Genomic DNA, 22,892 nt, shown 5'->3' with positions numbered 1-22,892 from the left:
TCCATTTATCCATCCATCCATCCACCAATCTATCCACCCATTATCCATCCATCCGTCCATCCATCCATCCATCCATCCGTTGACCCTCCATCCATCCATTTACTCATTCATCATCTATCCATCCACCCATCCATCCATCCATCCATCCTCTTTATATTGTTATCTGTCTTTCCATGCATCATTATCAATCCATCAACTTCTCAGGATACCTATCCATTCAATTATCCATGTAAACACAATAACCTTCCTTTGATCCATTCAAGCATTTATCAATAATATATACCCATCCCTCCATTCATCCATCCACCCCCCAACACCCACCCATCCAACCATTTATCTAAATGTCATAATACATATAAAACACTTAGAAGAAATACTCAGCCATCCATCCACTTGGAACTCAATATATGTTAATTACTATTATGTATATATTCAACCATCAATTTTTATATCTATTTGACCACTACTCAACCAGTGAACTATCTGTTCATCTCTAATACACCTTTCTATCTCTCCAAATATTTTTGTCTTTACTCTCATCCATCTCTCCAAATATTTTACTATTGATCAATCTCATTTATACACCCATTCATGTATCTATCTGTCCAATATGTTCACCCATATTCCCATCTAGCAAGTCATGAAGATGTGCATAAATACATACATGTTTATATTTCCATATACATATTTCCCATTACTTTGCCCATTAAGCCGTCCAAATGAGTTAAAACTTAAAATAGTTGGTGCAACCTAGTAAACCTTCCATAAAGGTGATTACTTTTATCCATAATTCACTCATCCATATCTCATCCAACCAACTATTGATTTATTCATAACTCCATTTATCCTTACATATTTTTCAACAAACTTATTGAACACTTACTGTATCCACTTTTTAGGTACCGGGGATTTGGCATTAACAAAGCCCATGCTCTCACAAGGCTGACATTTTAGCTGGAGCAACAACGACAAAAATAAACAGTAAGTATATACTGTAATATATCAAATGGTGGTAAATACTATAGAAAATATAAATCAGGGTGGGAGGATATGGGGTCTTGGAGGAAATTGATATTTTATGTATGATAGTCAAAGAAAACCTCATAGGAAGGGATAATCTTTTTCTTATTTGAAAAGAGACTTGAGAAAGATTAGAGGTGGCTATATACATTGGTGGGAAAAAGTGTTCTAGAAAGAGAACACTGAGTGAAAAATTCCTGACTTAGGTGCTCCTGTTCATCAGTCTATCTCTTTGATAGTTTATACAGCATCAACCATATGCATATTCACTCACCATCAATCTTTCCATTCATCTATCACTTCCTATATTCCCCTATCTGTCCATCTAAAAATCAGTCCATTATCCATATCCATCTATATGTCTTGATAACCTTCTTTTAGCCTAGCCAATCATTTATCTGTCAGCATTCCATCCATTTGCCCACCAGCCTACCTATACTTCCATTTCATGTGTCCATTCACCAGTCTATCCATCCATCCATCATCCATCCATCCATCCATCCATCCATCCATCCATCCATGCACCCATCCATCCATCCATACATACATCCATCATCCATCTATCTATTCATCCCCCCATCTGCCCACCCACCCATTCATCCATCATCCATCCACCCATCCATCCATATTTCCATCTATCCACCCATCCATCCACCCATCCACTTACTCTTCCATCCCTCCACACATCCATCCATCTATTCATCATCCATCTATCCATCCATCCACCCATCTACCCACCCACCCATCCATCTATCATCCATTCTATCCATCCATCCACTCATCCATCCATCCAGCCAGCCAGCCATCCATCCATCCATCATCCAGCCAGCCAGGTGTTCCTACTTCCTACCTTTCTTCATTCACTTTTATTTCATTCATATTTTTCTCCATCATTAAGTCTTTTAGTTTCCTTTTAAGTCTTTTATTCTTTTCTTTCTTCATGGTTTATGAAGAAGATAAAAGAGAAGACCCTCATGGCCCAGTAGGCTGAGCATTACAATAGAACCTAAATAAGGGCTGGAGAAGTAAGAATCTGTTCTCTTGTTCAAACATTTTCAACACACACACAGACACACACACACCCCACATGCTCACGGAGCGGTATCCCAATGAAATGTGCAACAGGCATGCCTGTGGGGCCCAGGTGGGCGTGGGGAGAAAGGGTAATGGGGTGGCCTCTGTGGCTCCTGGGTGACCCTGGATAGAGAAATGTTCTGACTTACAGAGAAGGCAGCCTCCAAATGTCTTGAACACTTATCTGTCTTACGTGGGCCAGCCCAGCAAAGAAAGAGGGGCCAAGGTGGGGGGTGGGTGGGTGTCATGAGGAAGCTGGGACTGGTTTGGGGATAGGACCAGATAAAGACTGAAGGTTTCTTTCTAGGTTCCTCCAGAATCAATTGGCTAGATCCATCTCTCCTGAGTCCCATTTCTCTTTTGAGGGAGGTAGCTGAGGGAGGAGAAGACAGCCTTGGGTTACCTCAGAAGCAAAACCATCAAAATAGCCAGTTACACCCAGGGAGGGGTACAGACACCTGTGGGAAGCACAGAAGGAGCAGCATCTGAGATCCCACCTGCCAGGCACAGAGCAGGGCACTGACCCTTCCCCATCCTCCCACATAGCCCGTGTGCTGCTGAGGAAGCTGAGGCTCGGGGGGGGGGGATAGGCGCAGAATCTGCCTCTCCCCCCCAACTACTGTCACACCCCACACCCCTGCTGTCTTCCACACATCCACATAGCTGCTCCTGCTGCAGTGTCTAAGGCCCAAGTCTCTCCCACTCCTGCAGGGGGATGTGGGTGCCTCATAGGGGGTCACAGACAGGTTCTGGATTCCCAGACAGCCCCTCCCTGCAAGCCAGAGCAGATATTGGTCCCTCCCCCACCCCACCAACTCCCAACTTCCCAGTTCAGAGGCAGTTAGCAGATGGAGTTTGGACAGGACTGGCCTGGTCCCAGGAAAGGGCAAGGGGCTTTCTTCCCCACCTCCCACCCTCACCTCTTATCTGCCTGTGTCTGGCTCCACAGGGCTGTGCTGTCCAGCAGGGTTAGGAGGCCTGATTTCTTCAATCTCCTAATCTCCTGGCCACCTCATACCCCACATAGGCCCCCGGCCCCTCTCTCCAGCCTCGTGGGTGTGGGGGAGGGGCGCAGGCTGGGGGCCTGTGGCTGTGTACTCCCACCCACTAGGAGAGGTTTGAAAACTCCCTTTGCTTGTTGCCCTGGATCCCCAATCTCCAAGAAGGTGTTAGAAGCCCCTGGAAAGATTCCTTGAGAGGAACAGACTGGGGCCTGGGTGAGACACCTCTAGAAAGAATCAGCTTGTTCTGATGGTGCCACATCCCATTTCTGCCTTTGGGGAGGTCTCTGGGGGTGTCTTCTTAGCTACGCCCTATTCTGGATGGGCCCCAGGAAACATCATCCTTGCCCCGACGGGAACCCAACAGGTGCAGAGCCATCTGGCAGCACTGCATGGGGTTTGCAAGCACCTCCAAGGGGCAGCCCAGACATCCTGGGTTCCCTGAGGCCTTGTCAAATCCCCAGCACCCCAACCATGAGCCCACAGGGGGCACAGGCTCCCCAAAGAGGGTCCCTGCAGGGCAGCATCCTTAGGAGACATGCCTCCAAGCTAGGGCCAGCCAGTGTCCCTCCAGGCTCGGGACAGTGTCTCTTGACGGCAGTCGTTTTAAGCCTTGGTTTCTCCTTGTGAAGTGCCTCTCTGACCATGAAACGAGAACCTCTGTTTGAAGAGCTTGATGGAGGCTGGCACATGGGGAAACTGAGGCCTCAGGGGGCCTCAGGGTTCCAGAAAGAGGTGCTGGACATGCCTCTGGGACCCTGTGTCCCTCATCTTCCTCCCCCAGGCACTGGGAACTCAGACCCCAGGAAAGCTGAACTTTGGACTGCTGGACTCTCATCTTCCTGACCAAGGGCTCACCAGTCAGTCTGGCACCCTTCCAGGGAAACTGAGGCAGAGGCAGGCTGGTGGGGTCTGCAATGCCACCCCATCTGGGCCTGCCCCATTCTGCTCCCTGAGACCCTCCTGGCACTGCCCCCATGTGGCTCCGGCGTTGTTTTCATGAGAAGGCAGATGGGGGACCAGGGAGGGGGCCAGGATGCAGGGGAGGATTTCCGGCTTCCTGAATCACCAGCGCCGGGGGCCTACAATGTCCCCAAGTGTGCTGTGGTGTCCTCTCCCTGTCCCCCACCTAGGGAAGGAATGTGACAGGGCCCAGATGGAAAGCAGGAGGAAGCCAGTGACCTCCACCAGCCCCGGCACGGGAGGAGGCATCCGTCATCTGGGCTGAGCTCAGCCTCCCCATCCCCGGGAAACTTCCAGGTGCCTGAGACCACTGACCTGGAGGGAGGAGGAGAGGAGGCCCATCTGGGTGTCCCTAGGCCTGACCCAGCTCTGACTGCTGTCCTCAGGTCCGGACCCTGAGCAGGGCTGGGGAAAGAGCCCCAGCATGCCACCCCCAATTCACCCACCCTTCAGCCTGCCACCGAGGCTGGGTCCCGGTCCCACCCTTGCCCCTTAGTGGCCTTTGGTGCTGCTTGCTTCTGCAGAGCCGTGCATCCTGGCTCTACCAATTGGTGGCCGGGCTCCCTGAGAGGGCAGGTAGGTGGAAGGGCCACCAGCATGTCTGGCTGCATGGGGGTTCTGACCTGTGGGGTCCTGGCCCTCCAATGCAGCAGGCCCACTCCCCCTCCACCCCCCGGCTCCCTTAGCTAGACAGGAAGATGAAGTCCAGGGTGTTCATGGCTCCAGGCCAGCTCAGCCCCTTCTTGCAGCTGCGAGCCACCTGTAGCCCAGAGGGCAAGGCCAGAACAGTCTGCAGGGACAGATAGCCCAGAAAGGGCCTCTGCTCAGAGTGACCCTGAAGGTGGTCCCTGCCCTCTCCCGCCTCTTAGCACAGGGAGAAGTGATGGAGGCAGCATTCCGGAGTCACCTGGGACCAGGAGCCATGTCTTGCCCAAAGGGCAGTGGGGGCCAGAAGCCTAGGGGTAAGGAGACAATGGCTCACCCAATTGCTGCCCCCATCAGGGTCATCCAGGGCCAGAGCAGCCCAGCCAGCCTGGGGCGGGGGGTGGGGAGGAGGCCAGCCCAGGGCTCCCAGGACAGAACGAGGGCTCCCAAGACAGAATCAAGGTGCCCGGGACAGAACCAGGGTTCCCAGGACAGAACCAGGGTTCCCAGGAGAGAACGAGGGCTCCCAAAACAGAACGAGTGTGCCCAGGACAGAACTAGGGCTCGCAGGAAAGTACCAGGGTGCTCAGGACAGAACCAGGGCTCCCAGAGCTGAACTAGGGTTCCCACAACAGAACCAGGGTTCCCGGGACAGAATTAGGGTTTCCAGGACAGAACCAGGGCTCCCAGGTCAGAACCAGGGCTCCCGGAATAGAACTAGGGTTCCCTGGCTGGCCCAGACCTAGGTGGTGGGCACCCAAGGTGGGCTGGATGAGCCTTGGAAAGCTGGGGCAGGGACGGGACAGCAGGGATCGCTCTAAGGGTCTGCGCTAAGCCTGCAGTGGTCTGGCTCCGGTGGGAACTGGGAGGTGCCAGGAGTGCCAGACCTTGGAGAGGAAGTGAGGTCAGGGTGGCCAAGGCAGGCCTGCGGTGGCCGCCCAGAGGCATGGAGCAGCTGCCCTGTGGTGAGTGGTTCCGCACGTGGGGTCCGGGGGCTTTGTGGAGAAAGAACGTGCTGGATAAGGGCCTGGAGACCACCAGGAGAGGGCATCTTGCCAAGCTGGGGAGTGGGCTGGGATGTGGCAGGGATGAGGCCTGTCTGCAGGTGAGGGGCAGCTCTTCTGCCATGTGGACACAGGGAGGACCCAGCACAGCATGGTCGGCCCTGGTGAAGTTTGGGGTGCACACGGGGCCTTCAAAGGTTTGGGGTTCCAGGATTTGGGCCTGTCAAACCCGGGATCCCTGAGGCATCCGGAAAGCCCTCTCTCGGGGCACCTGTATGCAGGCCCCGGCCCTGCCCTCCTCGGGGTCCCGGGTCCATCACTCCCCACAGGGTGGGGTGCGCGGCCACACCTCAGCTCCTCCAGGGAGGCCCCGCAGAGCCATGCTAAAGCCCCGTGGCCTTGGCCAGCTCTGTGGGATCCCACAGCTGGGCAGCTGGAGCAAGGAGGGAACATCTTGACCTGTCCTACAGGTGAGACAGAGGAGGGGCCAACGCCCTGCCTGGGGCTTGCTGCTGGGGTCACCCTGGTCCTGGGCCCCAGTATGAGGTTCTGAGGGGGGACCCATCCTGGGGCAGTCTGAGGGGGGAGGCCCGGTCCTGGGGCATCTGAGAGGTTGGCCCCATCCTGGAACCGTCTGAGGTGGAGAGGCCCCGTCCTGGGGCATCTGAGGGGGCAGCCTATTGCCTCGTTGGAGGGGTGCGGCCTGACCTGGCTGGGTGGGAGTGGTAGGGCAAGGTGGGGGGGCCTGGCAGCAGGTGTTGGCTGCAGTGCCCCAGCCGCAGCAGACCCTGCCCAGGCTTGGCCGTCCTGGGGCTTCCCAGGCCCCACATCCCCACCCTGGGCACCAGGACTTCTCACCACCCTGGACAGGAAAATCCCCGGTTCCCTTAGTCACCTTGTGAAATGGGAACCCTGCCTTACCCTGGGTCTCGGTTTCATTCTGACACTGCACTGGAGGGGGGGTGACATTCGCGGGGTACCAGGCTCTAGGGCGGGGGGCGGCCAGCTCCTTCTCCAGCCGCAGCGCCTGAGCAAGCGGCACAGGTGCAGCCCCGCCTCCCGCCTGCCCAGGCCTCGGCGGGGTCCACGCCGTCCTCTCTTTCCTCTGCCTGCGGGACAGCTGGGAGGGGGGGCCGAGGACGGGGCCAAGGAGGGAGGCGGGGGGGGCCGCGGCCAGACTGCCCAAGCCGTGCCCTTCTATGGGCATGCGGTGGCCCGAGGAGCCCGGGGATGGTGCTGACGTGAGGAGCCATTTCTGAGTGGGGTGCAGCTGTCTGCCGGTCACCCCTGGGTGGAAGGACACGCGAGCTCCACGGCCCCAACCCTGGCGATGGGTCCCCTAGCGACCTGTGAGGGGCTGTGTGGCTCCCGCAGCCCCAGCCTGGCTCATGCACCCTGACCCTGACTGCTCTTTCCAGACGCCCCAGTGCTTGGGTCCCTGAAGCCCCCGAGCCAGGGCCCCCTGTGGGACCGGGCAAGGAGAGGTGACCGTCCCCCGCCCTCATGCACGTGCACACGTGCGCGCACACACACACACACACACAGGCTCACGGCCGATATTTCCATCGTTTCCCTCATTATGAATAAAGGCATGGTCCCAGGATCAGGTAGCGGCCACCAGCCTCCGCAGGCAAGTCGGCCCCCGGGCTGCTGAGGCCCGGCCTGGTGGCCCCACCCGGCCCCACCCAGCAGCTGCTCTGCCCTGGGGCAGGTGACCACGGCCCACAGCACTCTCCTCTCTAGGCTTGTGGTCGGCGTGTGTCCCGCCTCACCCTCCGGCCCGGGCCACCTGCTCCTTGCCTTCCGCTCCCCAGGCAGCAGCCCCCAGCCACGGTCCTCCTCCTGCGCGGGGGGCCTCTATCCCCCACTGGCGTCCATCGCTGGCCTGTCCCCCACAGGTCTGCCCCTCGAAGCCCCACTGTCCCCAAAGCCCCGACTCTCATCTGTGCCCCGGAGCCATCAGACCCCCACGGCCTGGCTCAGCCCGGATGCCGGCCCACCAACGCCCGCCGACAGCCCTTCTCTGCCCCTGTGCAGGCTGCCACCCTGCGGCTCCACAGGCTCTCTGCCCGGCTCTGGCCGCGGTGGTGGGGGTGGATCTTTGCCAGCACACAACCGCTGCCCATGCCCCCTCATGTCCCATCCCCAGAACAGGCACCAGCCATCATCCTCGGCCTCCTCCATCGCCGCGAGGCAGGGGGCAGCCCGGGGACGGAGCCCCAGCCTGGCCTCACGCACAGGCTTCGGAGGTCTCACGGGGCCAAGCAGCCCCTCTCAGCCAGTCGTCCTGGCCGGGCCCCCCCGCCCCCGCCACCCCCCTCACCTCCTGCCCTCGGTCGGAGCTCTGGCCCGCGCCGACCCACCAAGGCCCGTCTACTCCCAGGCTGTCCGGGCCATGTCCGAGTCCCTGCATCAGGTGTCCAGGTGTCCCACGGACTGGTGGGCAGAGCTGGCCTCTCCCCGCAAAGCCCACTGCAGAGGCATCCACTCAGTGTGTGGAGAGACGGGGTCCCAGGAAAGTACCCTGCCGCCCTGTGCTGCCCTGAGGCCCCCACGGCACCGTCCACCACCAGGCGAAGTGCCCCAGCCCCCGTGTAAATGCGCTCGGAACAGATCCCTACCCGGCATCCTTCTCCGCCAATAGCTCTTCCTGCTCCTCGGAGCTGGGGTGGCTGGGAGCCTCCGCCATTGGGCTGGCGCTGGGCCGATTCGGGCTGTGCGTATGTGCTGTGGTTCTGGGTGCTTCCTCAGGCGGCGGGCCCCAGAGCCCCCACCCCCAGCCGGGTTTCACTTCCCCCTTCCGGCTGCAGGTTGAGGTTTGAAGCACATTGGGGCTGGGGTTGGGGTGTTGTTTTTTAATCGGTTGATGCAAGAGGAGAGAAAAAAAACCAGCCATCAGGAAGTGTTAGGCAAGTTGCAAGGGCAGGGGTGACAGAGAGGGGCCCTGGGAAGGCAGCGGGGGGTGCAGGGGCTGGGACAGTGTGCGCACGCCTGCCTGGGAGCCCCCCACGCTCCTCGAGAATCCCCTGCAGGCCTGGCCTTGAAGTCTCTTTGTGCTTGGCTGGCTCTCCATGAGCACCCCAGGCCTCCAGGTGAAGCACCTTGGTCTCTCTGGATGGAGCTCTCCTGGGCGCTTACAGAGTGGAGCACGGATGCACCCGTCCTCTGAGCCTTGGGCCTCGAGCCATCTCACCCCATCGGTGCAGGCTGAGTGCAGATGAGGGACCGGGTCGTCCTCAAGGCCCTGCTCCAAGCCCCGCCGACCAATCTGAGCTCTTCAGACGGCTGACAGCTGGGGCCCTGCAGGAAATGCCCCGTGCTGCACACCCCCACCTGTCTGTGCCTCCTTTACTTTCACAGTCCTTTACTGCTGGGAGTCGCCGGACCAGGGGCTCAGAAGTCAGTGAGGGGTGGCATGGGGCTGTGAGGGCCAGAACCCAGAATTGGCCGTGAAGGCGTCAGAGACCTCCCTGGCAAGCTGGGCTGATCCCGGGCCCCAAGAAGGAAAGGAGGGAGTGCTAGGCCATCTTGCCACACCCTGGTCAGCCATGGGCCTAGAAACCCTGCTGGACGTGACCTGCAGAGGACCCCAAGGCAGAGGGAGGTGGGGACGGGTGACAGGGCCCCAGAGTGTTCAGCCAGCAGGTGGGGCCTGCCCGAGGGACAAGCCGATGGGGAGGCCGTGAGCCCCCACCCGCCACACACACACCAAGAAGCCTTCCCACGTGGAGATAGGAAAGGGTCCCACACTGGGGGTTACGGGGCAGGGCTGGACTGAGGCCAGGCCCAGGGGCTGCACGGGGGAGCCCACAGGGCCCCCAGGGACCCCTCAGCCTGAGGCCTCTCCTGTCCCCTCTGTGGTTTCCAGGGGTCACTCGCTGTCCAACACGGACAAAGATGTTGTGGCTGGAGGTCCATCCGAGTGGGAGCTGGGCCCCAGCATGCCCAGGGACACAGACCATCCCAGCGCCCCGTCAGTGGCTGCGACCCTGAGTCAACCCGCCACTGGGGTCCTTCCCTCTGGCCTGTGGTGAGGTTGATCCCAGCATCCCGGCTGTTAACAGTAGGGGTCTTGCCAGGATGGGTGAGGGCAGATGGAGGCCGGGCACCCCCCGACACATGGCTTCCCTACCGTGTGCCGTTCACTGCCTGAGGGCTAGGCCTACGCCCTGACGCCAGGGCCCCGGGGCAAAGTGAAAATGCGGGGCCTCTGAGTCAAAAGCTACTAGGAATTTCCAAAGGGAAACAGTGGCGCTTGAAACCAAGTGCAGGCCCCTTCCAGGCCCACGAGGCCGGCTCTGCCCTCCAAGGCTTGGCCTGACCTGCCCGGCCCACCTGTTTAATCTCCTCTCAGAACCTGTGTTCCCCAGACTCCAGGGCCCTCCGGACTGTGCTGTCCTCCCCCTCTGCCGACCCCCAGCCCCAAAGGCCCAGGGGCAGCCCGATCCCTCCTGGTGGGGGTTAAACTGTGTCCCCCCCCCCCAAATTCCTAGGGGAAGTCCTGACTGCCAGGATCTCAGAACGGAACCTGATTTGGGAATAGTGTTCTTGCAGGTGAGGTCATTAGGGTAGGCCCCTCATCCGATATGACTACGTCCTTATGAAAAGGGGGAACTCGAGACAGGCTCTCTCGCAGGGAGAGGCCATGTGAGGATGGAGGCGGAGGCCGGCGGGGGAGGGGATATCTACAAGCCAGGGAACTTCAAAGAAGCCAGGAAACCACCAGCAGCGGGGGACAGCCCGAAACGGACTCTCCCTCTCAGCCTCAGAAGGGACCCACCTGTCTACACCTGGAGCTGGGCCTTCCAGCCTCCAGGACCAGGAGGGACGATGCATTTCTGCTGTCGACGCCACTCTGGCTGTGGGGCTCCGACAGCCGCCCCGCCCCCTGTCTCACCAACGCCTGCTGGGGCCAAAAGGCAAGAGGGCAGTCCACTGCTCTGGGGGCGCCGGGTGGGGCCACGATGCCCAAGGACGCTCTGTGGGGCCTGGGGGTACATGGGGTGCACCTGGCCACCTGGTAAGGTACCTGGGAGGGAGGGGCTCAGACACAGCCTCCACCCCCCCGCAGGGGCACCTGGGCCTCCCTCCTTGTCACCCCCACTTCACAGAGGACATGGAAGTCAGCATAGGTCTGCCCCCCTGCTCAGCAGCGTCCCCTAGACCCCCGGGCCATCCAGCCCTGGCCACTGGGCCTCCTGCGCCTCCCTTCACAGGAAGCACCTCCCGGTCCCTCATCTGCACTCAGCCTGCACCGACAGGCATGGATGCGGTGAGAGGCATCCCGGGGACCCAGCGTCCATCCTGACGGCAGGACCGCTGCGCCCTCCGTGGAGGAGATGAGTCTGCCCGAGACACAGACACTCCACCATTTGTCCCCTTGGCATCGTTCAAAGTGCAAGAGGGTGGTGTCGAGAGGGTACAGGTCTCGTGTCGTCCGTCTTCATGCCTCCAAGCCCTCTGAGCCCGGTGCAGTGTCCGGTGACACAGTGAGTGGTCAAGTGAAGCCACAAGCTGACCCCAGGCCAGACCGGAACCAGCTCTGCCGGCAGCCGGTGGGCGCCAGGTGGGCTTCTGACAGCGCACGTGCTGAGCCGAGGAGCGCGAGGCCCTGAGAGCCAGGCCGGGAGGAGGTCTCTGCAGGGCGGGCAGCACAGAAGGACCTGGGGGAGGGGGTACTGACTCCACGCTGTCGGGGGGACACCAAGGCCACTCACTGTCCAGGGGCAGCAGGCCATAGGCAAGGTGGGGCCTCAAAGGCCCGGGTGGGACGGGTTCCCCAGGGAAGGAGGTGTCAGGACCACACACTCGGTGACATTGGGTGACAAGACCGGAGGGTGGACAGAATGAGCGAGGAGGGGTTAAGAGCAGCGTCAACACACAGACCAGGTCAGGCCAGAGAAGGACAACGGATGGGTCGGAATCTGACCTGGCAGAGCCTGGGGGCACAACGAGGCCCACGGAGGCCTGAGCTCAAGCCACCATGCGTGGAGGGAGCATCACCACGTGCCAGTGTCCAGGGCCGGCGGTCCATTCGGCACAAAACCCCACTTCCGTTGCACCTGCCACGCAGCGTCCTTGGCACCTGCTCCCTCACTTACGTCACTGCTCCCCCAGCTCAGTGCTCAGCCCCTCCTCCACGAGGCCCTCTGTGCAGGATGCTGTTGGGGACCAAGGCCCGGGCGCTGGGGCGCTGCTCGCCTCCCGGCCTCGTGGCCGGCGACAGGGAAAGTCCCGGGCGCTGGGGCGCTGCTCGCCTCCCGGCCTCGTGGCCGGCGACAGGGAAAGGGCCGTGGGCACGAACCTGCCCCACGCAGGTGCACCCCGCCCACCTGCACACGCGCCAACCTCACCCACCCACACCCTCCTGTCCTTGACCTCCGGCACTTTGACTCCAGGCCCCTCGCCCTTCCTGGCCACAGCCCAGCTGAGGTCCCCCTGGGGCTTCCTGGGGCTACGTGTCTACCCCGACCTCCAGCATCGCCCATGGCACAGGCCACGTCCCTGCACCTTTGCTGCCCTCCTCCTCCCTTTGGGGGTCCTTCCTGGGCTGCGTGTGGCTGGGGTCTCCTGGAGCAGCATTCTCCTCCCCTCCTCCCCTGCCTGCCCGTCACTGGGGCGTCACCCAGCACTCACTTCCGAGGACACCCAGACCCCCATCTCCAGCCCAGACCCCTGCATCCAGCAAACCCACAGCTGAGAGCCAGTCCCTCACCTGCTCTGAGCCCCCTCCCTAGAGAACAGCCCCCAGCCTGGTCCCCTCAACATGGGCCTGGGCGTCCCGCCTTGTGCAACAAATCGAGGGGACTCCGCCTCTTATATAGCCCCTCATCTGCCACTGCTGCCCCTCCCAGGAGGTGGCCGCGGTTCCTACGCCCTGTCCCACACTCCAGCCCCTGTTCTCCACCCTGCAGAGATCTTTCTAGAATGCAGAGCCGTCCCCACCCACGTGCTAGGTGCTGGACCACACGCTTGGCAGAAATCCTGCTGAGGCTGTGTGTCTGCAGGCCCTTCTGCCTGGGAGACTCGGACGGCCGGGCGGGCGGAAGAGAGGCACGGAGGCCAGCGCGGAGCTGGTCTCCATGTCTGCTCGTCGGTCTGGTCTGGTTTGCCACATCCTCTGCTCCCTGATTCGCTCACTCACGTGGTCATTAGAGAGCAACAAACACCATCAGATCCGCTTGCCAGTCCAAGACTTAACAACATCCCCCAAACCTACATGGATCACGGTGCTTCCGCTCCATCTGTCCCTGCTCGGACCACCGCCCTGGGGGATCGCTACCCAGAATTTTCTGTTTGACATTTCCTTGACTTTAAGAAAAAAAAAACCTCATTTTGCCACACAGTGAGTCTTCCCAAACCCAGTGAGCTGAGCCGTGGGAGCCGGGCCCCCAGTGTCCCTGCCTCCTCTCCTGGTGGGCATGGGCCCTGGACGGCTGCCCGGGCCCCCACTCTGTTGGATCCAGGGTAGGGTACTGCCTCTATCACTCTATCCAGCCACCACAGCTTGCTCCTTGAATCCCCACACTCTGCTCTGCACGGGATGCGCCTCAGCCCGGAACACCCCTGGGTCCTCTCTACCCCACCTACAGGCGCAGGGCCCAGGGGTTGACTAGGCTGGCCCCCAAGCTGCAGGCTCTCCAAGGAGGGCCTTCAGGGAGCGCCTGGAAGGATGAACCCAGATCCCTGGGCGGCAGCAGGGCCCGGGAGCAGAACTCAGGCAAGGCCGCAGGGGAGGCTGACGTGGTCCCTCGAGGTGACCCACGGCTGAGGGCATACCCTTCCCGTGTCCGGCTGCTGGCATGTCCAGAGGGCAAGGGCACGGCGGGCAGCCTGGCCTCCCTGGGCACCCCTCCAAAGATCTGAGTGGAGGGAGCTTGGTGGGTCACCGTGTCATTCCCCACAGAGGAGGTGGGACAGCCGTGGCCTTGCTGTGACGGTCCTCATCAGGGCCTGTCTGGGACATCGTCCCTTGATGTGTGAGGAGGGCCACAGTCTTGGGAAGAGCAAAGGCAAAGCAAGCCCTCCCCCTGGGCCTGCTGTGGGGCAGGCGGGAGCGTGAACCCCAGCTCCGTGCGTCCCTGCTCCGTGGGCACAAGCCACCCTGGGAGCTGTCTGATCCTGGACTGTGCCCGTGTGCCCCCTGCAGGAGGAATGGGGGCTGCCCACATTGCATGGGGGAGGGCATGCCTGCGTGACCCCCGGCCTGGAACCATGCCATATGGACAGGGTCTCTGGGCCTGGCTGGTCCCCTTAGGATGACCATGCCGTGGTCCAGAACTCTGGCTCAGACAGGCCTCGGGCCATCCACCCGCGGTCCTGCCGTGTCGGGCGTGTCCAGGGCAAGCCTTGGGGGTTGGCCGGGGGCCGACCACACCGCCCAGCCCCAGGGTGCAGGCGCCCCGCCCCCAGCAGCGCCTGAAGTCCCAGAAGCCTGTGCCCGGCTGCCCGCGGCCCCTCGGCCCGGGCTTCCCCCAGCACGCGGCAGTTTGCTGGGCGCCCGGGGGCAGTCTGTGGGCAGTGAGGCTGGGCAGGACCAGACCAGACCAGTCATGGGGATTGGAATCCTTTATTGACCACTGAGACGAGCCGTGTCCGCCCTCTCTCTGTGGGGGGTGCCCGGCCGGGCGTGGGGGTGGCGGGCGGCCTAGGACTCTGTCTCGAACATCTTCTTCCTGCCTTCCATGCCAGACTTCTCCTCGATGTTCTTCCGCCAGTCGCCCACGTCGCGCAGGTCCCGCTCCTGGGGAGGCGTTGGAAGAGGCTGCAGACCCCCTGTACACCCCAGGCGGGCGCTGGGTGGTGGTGCTAGGCCACGCTGTGGGGTGGAGGGGACCGTGACCTACCTTCTCGGTGTCCTCCTTCTTGACCTGCTTCAGGTTGGCCCGGAGGTCCATGCACACCTTGTGCTTGGAGCCCAGCAGCGCCTTGAGCATGGCGTCGGCCGACATGCGCACCCTTCTCAGCGGGGGCCTCTTGAACTTGCCTCTCAGGTCGAACAGCTTCTGGTTCATATCCTCCAGCTGTGTGAGGCGGGGGCGAGGGCTGGTGGGAGCCAGCGGTGGCCAGCCCCCCACCCCCCGCCGGCTCGGAGCGCCCCTCCCCGCGCGCCCGGCCCCGCCCCTTGCCCGCTCACCTCCTTGCTGCTCTTCTGGACCCTCACTTCCATATCATACTTCTCCTCCTCGGCTGCGTCGATCTTGGCATGCAGTTGTTTGCAGAGCTCCTGGGGGTGGGGCAGCAGGTGGGGGGGGGGATTGGGCGGCGGTCCACCTGCCCTAACCACCTTCTTGACCAATGGGGAAACTGAGGCAGCAGGCTGGAGCGCTGCTCGGGGAGGGTACCTGCACTTCAGACATGGAGCCGGGGAGGTGCAGTGGGGGGCAGTGCTCAGACAGGTAGTTCTGCTTCTCCGACTCACGGCGACTCTCTTCCTTCTCCAGCTCCGTGGCCGCGATCTGGAGCATGACGCTCTGCGGGGGACAGGGAGCGGGGGGGCAGGCCAGTGAGGGGCCGTGGGGGCCCAGCCTGCACACACCCCAGGGTGGCCCTCTCGGGGGGCAGCACCTACCTTCAGGTGCTGTCTCCGGGCCGTGATGGCCCTGTTGCGCTTCTGCGGGGTACGGGGGGGAAGAAGAGTCAGGGCCCATCCGGGTCCCCAGCACCCCCACATCCCTCCACGCTCGCCCACCGCACTGATGGGCCCTGCCTGGGGGACAGCTGGACCTGGGGGCTCCTGAGGCCCTGCTGGAGGGCCTGGGACCAGGACACCTGGGCCCAGGTGGCAGGTGAGGTCCGAAGGCTGGGGGAAGGGTGGAGAAGGGGCCGTGCCTAGGGGCAGTGGGAGGGGCGGGGGATCGCGGCAGGGCGCCGTAGGTGGGGGGAGCGGACAGAAAGAAGAAGCGATTCTGGTGACCTGGCCACAGCCCCACTTCCCCTGCCCTGTGAGGCACGGAGGCCGCATCCTCTGTTTCGTCAGTGTCTGGGCGGTGGGGTGGGGCACTTTCCCAGGGGTGGGCTGGTCAGCTTCCCTCGAGCTCTGACCTCTGACCTATCCCAAGTAAGGGGTCCCATCCCCTCTGTGTCTCATGCTCCCCCCAGCCCCAAGCAGGTACTCACCTCCTCACTGTCCCAGGGAGGGGGCAGGTGGGGTAGGGGGGAGAGAAGAGAGAGGTTAGGGACATGGTTAGGGACGTGGATGGGGCAGTGTGATGGGGTGCGGGGGGGAGGTGGCCAGAGCGGGCTGGGGAGCTGCAGAGACCTCCACCCCGGTGGGGGGAGTGTGGGGGCGTCAGGGGCCCTGGGCTTGGAGCTGCACTTACTCCCCCATCCTGAAGTCCTGGGCTTAGAGCCTGTGGAAGAGAAAAGGCCTGGGCATGAGCGCCATGGTCCCTGTCTCCCCAGGTGGGGGCAGCCCTCAGACCAACCCTGCCGCCTGTCACGCTGCGCCCAGCTCCGACCTCCTTGGAGGCGCTGTCTTGGGATTCCCAGGGTGAGAAGAGGAGAAAGTGTTCCCGAAATGTCCCGGGCGGGGCCTGGGTTGCTGCAGCTGTCCGGGGCGGGGGGGGGGGGGGGCAGGTGGCCATCAGAGCCGTCCAGCTATTTTTAGTTCTGTTCCTTCGGCTTTGGGCCCAAGTGCATGCAAGAAACTGCTCCCCACTTTGGCCTGGGGTCCCTCGACCTGTCACATCTCCTCCTTGTCTCCCACCCAGAAGTGAGGCCCGGTGATCAAGGGGCTGTCCGCGACCCCTGCCCCCCACAGCCACCTCCCAGTGCATCTCCGTCTGGCTCCCAGCTCCATGGAAGCCCCCCCAGAGAGGCTGCTGGAGGCGGCCCCCAACCTCCGGGACCCCCACCCTGGGACGTCGTCCTGCAAGCTAGCTCAAGAAGTGCCTGTCCTCGGCCTAAGCTGGCCCGGCTGGCCTCACCTAGCGTCTGGACAGCAGTGCCGGGAGCGAGGTCAGGCCGGCGGCGGCAAGCTGGGCTGGTGGGCCCAGGGGGAGGGGTATAAATGGCCTCCCCCAGGCTGGGCCCCCGCTCAGAAAGGGCATGGAGCCCTCCTCAGACCAATGGGGGCACAGGGGCCTCCCCACCTGCCCAGGCCGCCTGGCCCGGCCCAGCCGCGTGCTGTCGTCCAGTCCAAGAAGTCTTGGTGGGGGGGGGGGGCTGCCGAGGTTGGGTTGCTCTATTTAGAGCTCAGTGACAAGTTCGAGAAGCCTCCCTTGTTCTTGCAAGGAGCCTCTGGTCAGCGGTAGGTGGCCTTGCTGGGCCACTGCAGGGCACAGGCTCAGGGTCAGCTGAGGGATCACTCCGGTCCTAAGCAGGGTCCACACCTCAGTTTGCCCTCTGCTTCCCCAGGGGGCCGGCTTCCTGGGGTGGAGCAGCTCCCCTGCAGCTCAGTGCTGCCTTTGAGCTGGGCCAGGTGTTCCCGGGCATGAGCTGGCCGCGTCCCTTCCTTCCTCCAAGCTGGCTCCAGCTCGGGGGCAAGGCCTGGCCCCCCAAATGTGGCCCACGGCAGTGGCAGGGGCCCTCTGGGTGGGGGCTGCCCTCCCCCGGCTGGGATCCTGCCCTCCCGGGAACAGGAGGGAGGGGGCCTGGACGTGCAGTGGGCCAGAACGCCCTGCCCTGGGGTGGTTCCTGGCTCACTCGGAACACGTCCTTCAACCCAGGGATGGCGGCACCACCCGCCTGGGAACCTCTCCCTGACCCGAGGGGCCTGGGGCCCGCCTGGGCAGGCCCAGCACTGCTGCCCTTCTCACCCTGGCCCGGGCCTGCGCCCCCCGCCCGGGCCCCCACCCAGCAGACACATCCGGAGGACCATGACTTGGCATCCTCTGAGCTGGGGGTGCGTGGCCCCAGCCCTGCCGGCCTCAGGGCCGTGGGGAGGGTCAGGGGAGCTGAAGCCGTCCAGATGTGTGGGGATTAGAGCTGCATTCCTGGCCAGGGCTGAGCCCCAGGAGGCCCGAGGAGGCTTCCTAAGACATCTACTGCCCCCTGCTGTCCCGAAGAGGAAGCCCCGCAGCAACAGCCCTTGGAAAGTGTGGGACCCTGCGGGGGGCTAGGGCGGCCCCTTGGGTTGGGGTCCTTTCCCTCCACTGTCACCACCCCCCCAAACGCCTCCCGATTACCCCCTGTGTCCCCCTGGGGCCGGCTGCAGTCTCCCTCCCAGACCCCGCAGCCCCACTGACAGAGAGGTCTTCCTACCTCTTCCTACGATCCCCAGCGGGCTTGGAGGGGACCCCTTCATCCCCCTGAGGGCTCAGACACTGGTCAGAGGCCTCAGGGCCTGGCTGAGCCTGGAGAGAGGCCTCTCCCCACAGCAGTGATGGAGGAGTCCCTGACCCCACCGTGTCCCCACGGGCTCAGGAAAGACACACGGCCCCAGCAAGAGGAGGGATTTATTACAGCAGCCCCCGGGGCAGCCTGGACAGCACCCATACCTCACTCCCGGGAGCCAGACAAGGGCAGGTGCAGGTGGGGCTTCAGGGCCAGAGCCCAGTCCGCCTCCCTGGCCGGCTGCAAGTGGTACCACTGGGCAACAGGCCGCCGGGCGTGGGCCAGCATGTCCGCCCAGTGCTGCAGAGGCTGACCAGAGGCCCGGGTGCCGAGCAGCACCTTGCCCACGGGCTCAGCCTGAACCCGTGGGCCCCGGGCCCAGACAGCCAGCACCAGATCCACACTCTGGGTAGAGGCAGGCCGAAGCGCATGGGGAAAGAGAAAGACAGCGGTCGGTTTGGCCCCAAGGGTGCTCCCCCCGACCCCTTCCTCCAGGCAGCCCACCTGGATCTGACTGAAGGGCATAAGGAAGGTAAAGACCTTGTTGAAGTAGGGGGCGGTTGTGCCTTTGCGAGCCGAAGTCTTTCTCTTCCTCCACTTCCTCTGGTTCAGCATGAGCTGGACCTTCACGTAGGGGTCTGGGCAGGTGAAAGGGATCAGAAGTGTCCCAGGTCCGAGCGCTGAGCATGGAGTACCCCCTCCACGCAGAGGGGCAGGTACGGTTCTCACCTGCCAGGCCCGGGCTCAGGCCTCGCGCCTCCAGCACGACCACAGTCAGCCTGCCTGAGCTGGGCACATACCGGAGCCAGAAACACAGCTTTCCGGACTGCTCAGGCTGCGGGCAGCGAGAGGGGACCTCAGTTTCCCGTGTGGCACCCAGGGCAGGGCCAGGCTGGAGCCCGGCAGTCCGTGGCCTCACCTCCGTGGCGCCCGGCGGGCCCAGCTGGTACCACTGCTCTAGGATGTGCTGCAGGTCGACGGCACCCAGCGTCAGGCTGAGCTCGCCCAGCGGCTCGTGGGCAGAGAAGCGCCTGAAGCTCAGCACCCGCACCTGCAGGGTGGTCTGAGACAGCTCTTCCTGCAGTACCTGCGGGCAAGGGTGTGAGCTGGGCAACCCCATGCGGCCCAGGGCCCCCGGCTCACCCAGCCCAGACGCATGTGGAAGCAGCAGGTCTCCTGGAACGTGGGGCAGAGCATGCCGTGGTGCACCTTTGTCTCGTGCCCGTGCCCTGCCTGGCTAGACAGGCTGACTCAGGCATAGGGGTCCGCCATGCCGCCCGGACCACAGGTCCTCAGGTCTGCAGCCTGCTTGAGGCCCACTTTGATCTGGGAGTCAGGGGTGGCTCAGCCCCCTGGGCCCTCCCTGGTCAGCCCCGAACCCAGCACCTGCCCGGCACCCAAACCCTCCCTGAACCTGCAGGCCCTCTGCGCCTGCAAAGGGGGGGGGGGGGGTCTGCACTTCCTGCCTTCCAAAGTCATACTCCAGGGAGAACTGCAGGCGTCCCCGGTGCTGGGGGCCCCCCGGGCAGTCTCCGAGTTATCCATGTCAGGTTGCACCTGAGGTAGGTAGGGATAGGTGACAGGTGCTGCTGGGGAGGCAGCACCACGTCCTGGGCCAGGCCACACAAGGGCTCACGTCCTCAGCTCAGCTCTGTGAGACGGGGCTTAGCTGATGGATCTCCCCCAAATCCATCTCGAGCACCACTGCCCTCCTCAAGAACCTCCTGTGGCTCCCCGTGGCCCGTGGGCCAACCTCTGGGGCTGGCATTCAGGGCCTGCAGGCCTTCGTCCCACCTGCCTCCCTTTTCTCCTGCCTCCCCCTCACCTTCGCTCCTCACTTCCCCTGCCGGGAGGGCCCTCCCTGCCTCTGCGCGACCAGACCAGCGTTGGGCGCTGAGCTTGCCCCTGCCCCTGGGCCCTGAGCTGCCCTCGGGGGCAGCCCAGCCTGGAGCTGGGCACCGGGGAGCGCTGGTGCCTGCTCCTCCCCAGGTGGGTGCTGGTGGTGGTCCCTTGAGGACTGCCCAGGCCCACAGCCTCCCTGTCCCCGGGCTTCTTCCTGTGGCCGTGGTGGCAGCAGGCGGCACAGAGGATGCAGGAGACCCGTGAGGACACCAGCTGCCACAGCGATGGCCATGAGCACCCAGCGGGGCCCTGGGGGTGGACGCAGAAATGCAGCTGAGATGCCTCTGTGGACAGCATCTCCCCCCTCCCCCGCCCCAGGGGTCCCACAACTCACAGGGGAGCCTGACGATGAGGTCCGGAATGGACCCGGGTATAGCCATGGTGCCCTCCGGGGCCGGGGTGCTGTGGGGGCCCGGGGGGTGCCCCATCTCCCGTCCCTGCTGGCTCGGAGCAGACAGCCGGGTGGCCGACTCACCTCTGGGGCTGGCCCCCCAGCCCCCGGCCCAGTGCCCCATCTGCCCAGCAGCAGCGGGCCCAGGGTCTGCCTGGGCAAGGAGGCAGCCCGGGGTGGCCAGGGGCAAGGGCTCTGAGTGGAGCCAAGGGGAGGGAGGCGCTGGGCTCTGGCCAAGGTGCCGGCTTGGCTGCCATAGGCCCAGCCTCCTGGCCACCTCCCCAGCCCCCAGCCCCCAGCCCCCAGCCCCCAGCCAAGCAGGCCAGGCCTCCTCATTACAGAGCCTCCTCCTCCAGGAAGCCCCCTCCTTCCCGGCCTCTCTCCCCGGGGCCCTGGGCCCCGCCTGGGGGCTGTTGTCAGGTCCTGACTCGTCCCTGGCCCTGACCTCAGGCCCGCCCTGGTTTGTCGGTCACACGGGTGAAGCCCTGTTCACACGTGGGGGCCGCTGTGACCCGGGAGTAACCGGGGAACGGGGAGACGGGGGCTCTGAGGGGCCAGGGCTCTGCTGGGGTCGTGGGGGCACGTAGGGAGAGGAGTGGGGGTCGGCTGCTGGGGGGAGCCTGTCCAAGCAAGCCTGGGCTGAAGATGCGTTCCCGGCACGGGCGCTGTGCCAGGAGCGCCCGGGGAGCAGGGTGAGGTGGGGGCAGGCAGGGACAGGGTGAAGCTGACAGCGGCCAGAACATTCCTCGCAAACTGACTCAGCAGCCACTGCCCAGACCTGCCCACCTGCCGACCTGCCACCCTTCTTGCTGGTGGGAGGGAGGGTGGGCCTGGCGCAGCCTACCTGCCTGGGGCCCGGGGCGGGAGCACACCTGGCCCGCCCGGGCGGGCTGCTCCCACCCACATCAGGGACTGGGGATTCGGAGTGGGCGGTGGCGGGGGGGGGTGGATGCCACGCTGGGGCACACTGGGACCCCAGACCCATGGGAACTCCCCCGGCTCAGCTCCTCCTGGCCTCCCCTCCTCTGGGGGGCACTGGCAGCCAAGGTCACAGTTCCTCCAACTAGGGGCTCTGCCTCTTCATCCACAAGAGCCTGCCACCCCTAGACCCAGGGGCCCGGGCCACACTCCCTCCAGGAGTAAGCGGGCAGCAGGGCTGGATCCCCTCCCTTCTGCACCCCGCATGGGGAGAGGCAGGAAGGAGCCCCACCGCGATCCCCCAGAGACGACAACCATGCACATGGCCCTGATGCCCCCTCCCCCGCGGGCTGGATGCAGGCCGCCCCGCTCCCAGAGCCCCTGACCCTTCCTCGTTCGGTGGAGGGCGCTTCCGCTCAGAGAGTGCCCAGGCCCCGGGTGTCCCGCCTCCCAGGCCCGGCTGTGCCACCCCTAGGGGGCTGTGTGTGCGCTGTCCCTGTGGGGTCTTGTACAAATGGGAAGGGGACAGCTGGGAGAGGAGCAGACAGCCAGGGAGCTGCAGCACCGGGAAGGGACGAGGTGCCCGGCCCCGCACGCAGGAGGAAACAGCGCTCGGAGAGAAGGGCCCAGGCCTGGTTTAACGCCCCCCCATTGCCGTCTTGAAATTCTAACCATTTGGCACCAAAGGCTGCACGTTTTCTGCATGGGCCCTGCAAATGACGGGGTCGATTCTCTTTGGGTTCCCTTTGGGTGAGCCCCTGCCATGGGGTGCGGGTGCTCAGGGAAGCCCACAGGCCTCCACGCCCTCTGTCCTCAGAAGGACACTCTGGGTCTGCTCTGCACCCCACGTGGCTGGTGGAGGGCCCTGGGGAGGGGCGGCGGATGGCCTGAGGGCTCCTGGGGGTCCTGCAGGGTCCCTGGAGGGGGACGCCGGAGGCCAGATCCGGAGCCCCCAGCCCCCACATGGAACTGAGAGTGAAGCTTGACTTTCCGGAATGCCAGAGCCCATTGGTCTTCTGGAATTAAAGTCGCTTCACTGGAGACTTATGGTTGAGAGTTCCAGGTGCGAGGTCAGCACCGCATCTGTGTGCGCACGCGTGCGTGCGTGTGGACTGGCATGCGTGTGCCTCTCCCCGGGTCCCCGGGCACGGACTCTCGGGGGTTGGGGACTGCAGGCCTGGCAGGATTCCCGGGCCATCCCAGTGAAGGTGGACCCTGGGACCACAGGACATGTCTGGAGGCTGGCCCCGGAGGGTCCCAGGACGCTGGGGATGCGGGCCACAGCGCTGCGGGGCCCCCAGGCCTGGGGGGAGGCACAGGGTCCCTCAGGACCCCCGGGTCCCCATGGTGGTGAAGGTTCAGGCAGGCACGCAGCCACCAGGTGGCGCCGTGGGCTCCAGTGGACCCAGCCACGTCCCACTCCAGGGAAGCACGGGGTGAGGGCGACCGGGGGCAGCCAGGTAGCCCCAGGCGACTCTCCGGGCCTGTGCGGCCGCCAGCGCTCCTGCAGCAGCGCCTGGGGCTGCCTCCGGGGCTGCCTTCCCGGCCACCACCTCCTGGATCCCCCTCTGCTCCGGCTTCCGTGGCGCAGGGGGAAATCCCTCTCTAGCACTAAGGCTGTTTCCCGGGAAAGGAGCCCCCGGGCGTCCTTCCTAGGTGGGGTCCCGGTCCCAGACACCTGTCGTGGGACGCCCCTCC

At 63.4% G+C, this 22,892-nt stretch overlaps 3 protein-coding genes across 4 annotated transcripts in view; all 3 read right to left on the bottom strand.

Moving 5' to 3' along the window:
• Nucleotides 1-8,485, bottom strand: part of LSP1 (lymphocyte specific protein 1) — a 35,996-nt gene extending 27,511 nt beyond the window's left edge. For both annotated transcript variants that reach the window (XM_025878275.2, XM_025878276.2), the window contains exon 1: nucleotides 8,329-8,485. In XM_025878275.2, the coding sequence (XP_025734060.1) occupies nucleotides 8,329-8,396 (68 nt within the window). In that variant the 5' untranslated portion in view covers nucleotides 8,397-8,485. The remainder of the gene's footprint in view (nucleotides 1-8,328) is intronic.
• Nucleotides 8,486-14,312: 5,827 nt separating this feature from the next.
• Nucleotides 14,313-15,357, bottom strand: TNNI2 (troponin I2, fast skeletal type). The gene is given in 6 exon segments (XM_025878606.2): nucleotides 14,313-14,450; nucleotides 14,554-14,730; nucleotides 14,844-14,933; nucleotides 15,052-15,180; nucleotides 15,279-15,335; nucleotides 15,337-15,357. Coding segments are annotated over 6 exon segments (570 nt in total). The 3' UTR covers nucleotides 14,313-14,354.
• Nucleotides 15,358-18,148: 2,791 nt separating this feature from the next.
• SYT8 (synaptotagmin 8) lies at nucleotides 18,149-20,313 on the bottom strand. The gene is given in 10 exon segments (XM_025878605.2): nucleotides 18,149-18,388; nucleotides 18,488-18,621; nucleotides 18,713-18,818; nucleotides 18,903-19,070; nucleotides 19,127-19,309; nucleotides 19,443-19,510; nucleotides 19,513-19,540; nucleotides 19,943-20,083; nucleotides 20,085-20,134; nucleotides 20,220-20,313. Coding segments are annotated over 10 exon segments (1,212 nt in total).
• Nucleotides 20,314-22,892: the final 2,579 nt, after the last annotated feature.

This window comes from Callorhinus ursinus, unplaced genomic scaffold (genome assembly GCF_003265705.2).
Source record: "Callorhinus ursinus isolate GAN/ISIS: 27379988/994484 unplaced genomic scaffold, GSC_fseal_2.0 scaffold51, whole genome shotgun sequence".
NCBI classification, from domain to species: Eukaryota; Metazoa; Chordata; class Mammalia; order Carnivora; family Otariidae; genus Callorhinus; species Callorhinus ursinus.
This window is presented reverse-complemented; position numbering and strand designations above follow the sequence as displayed.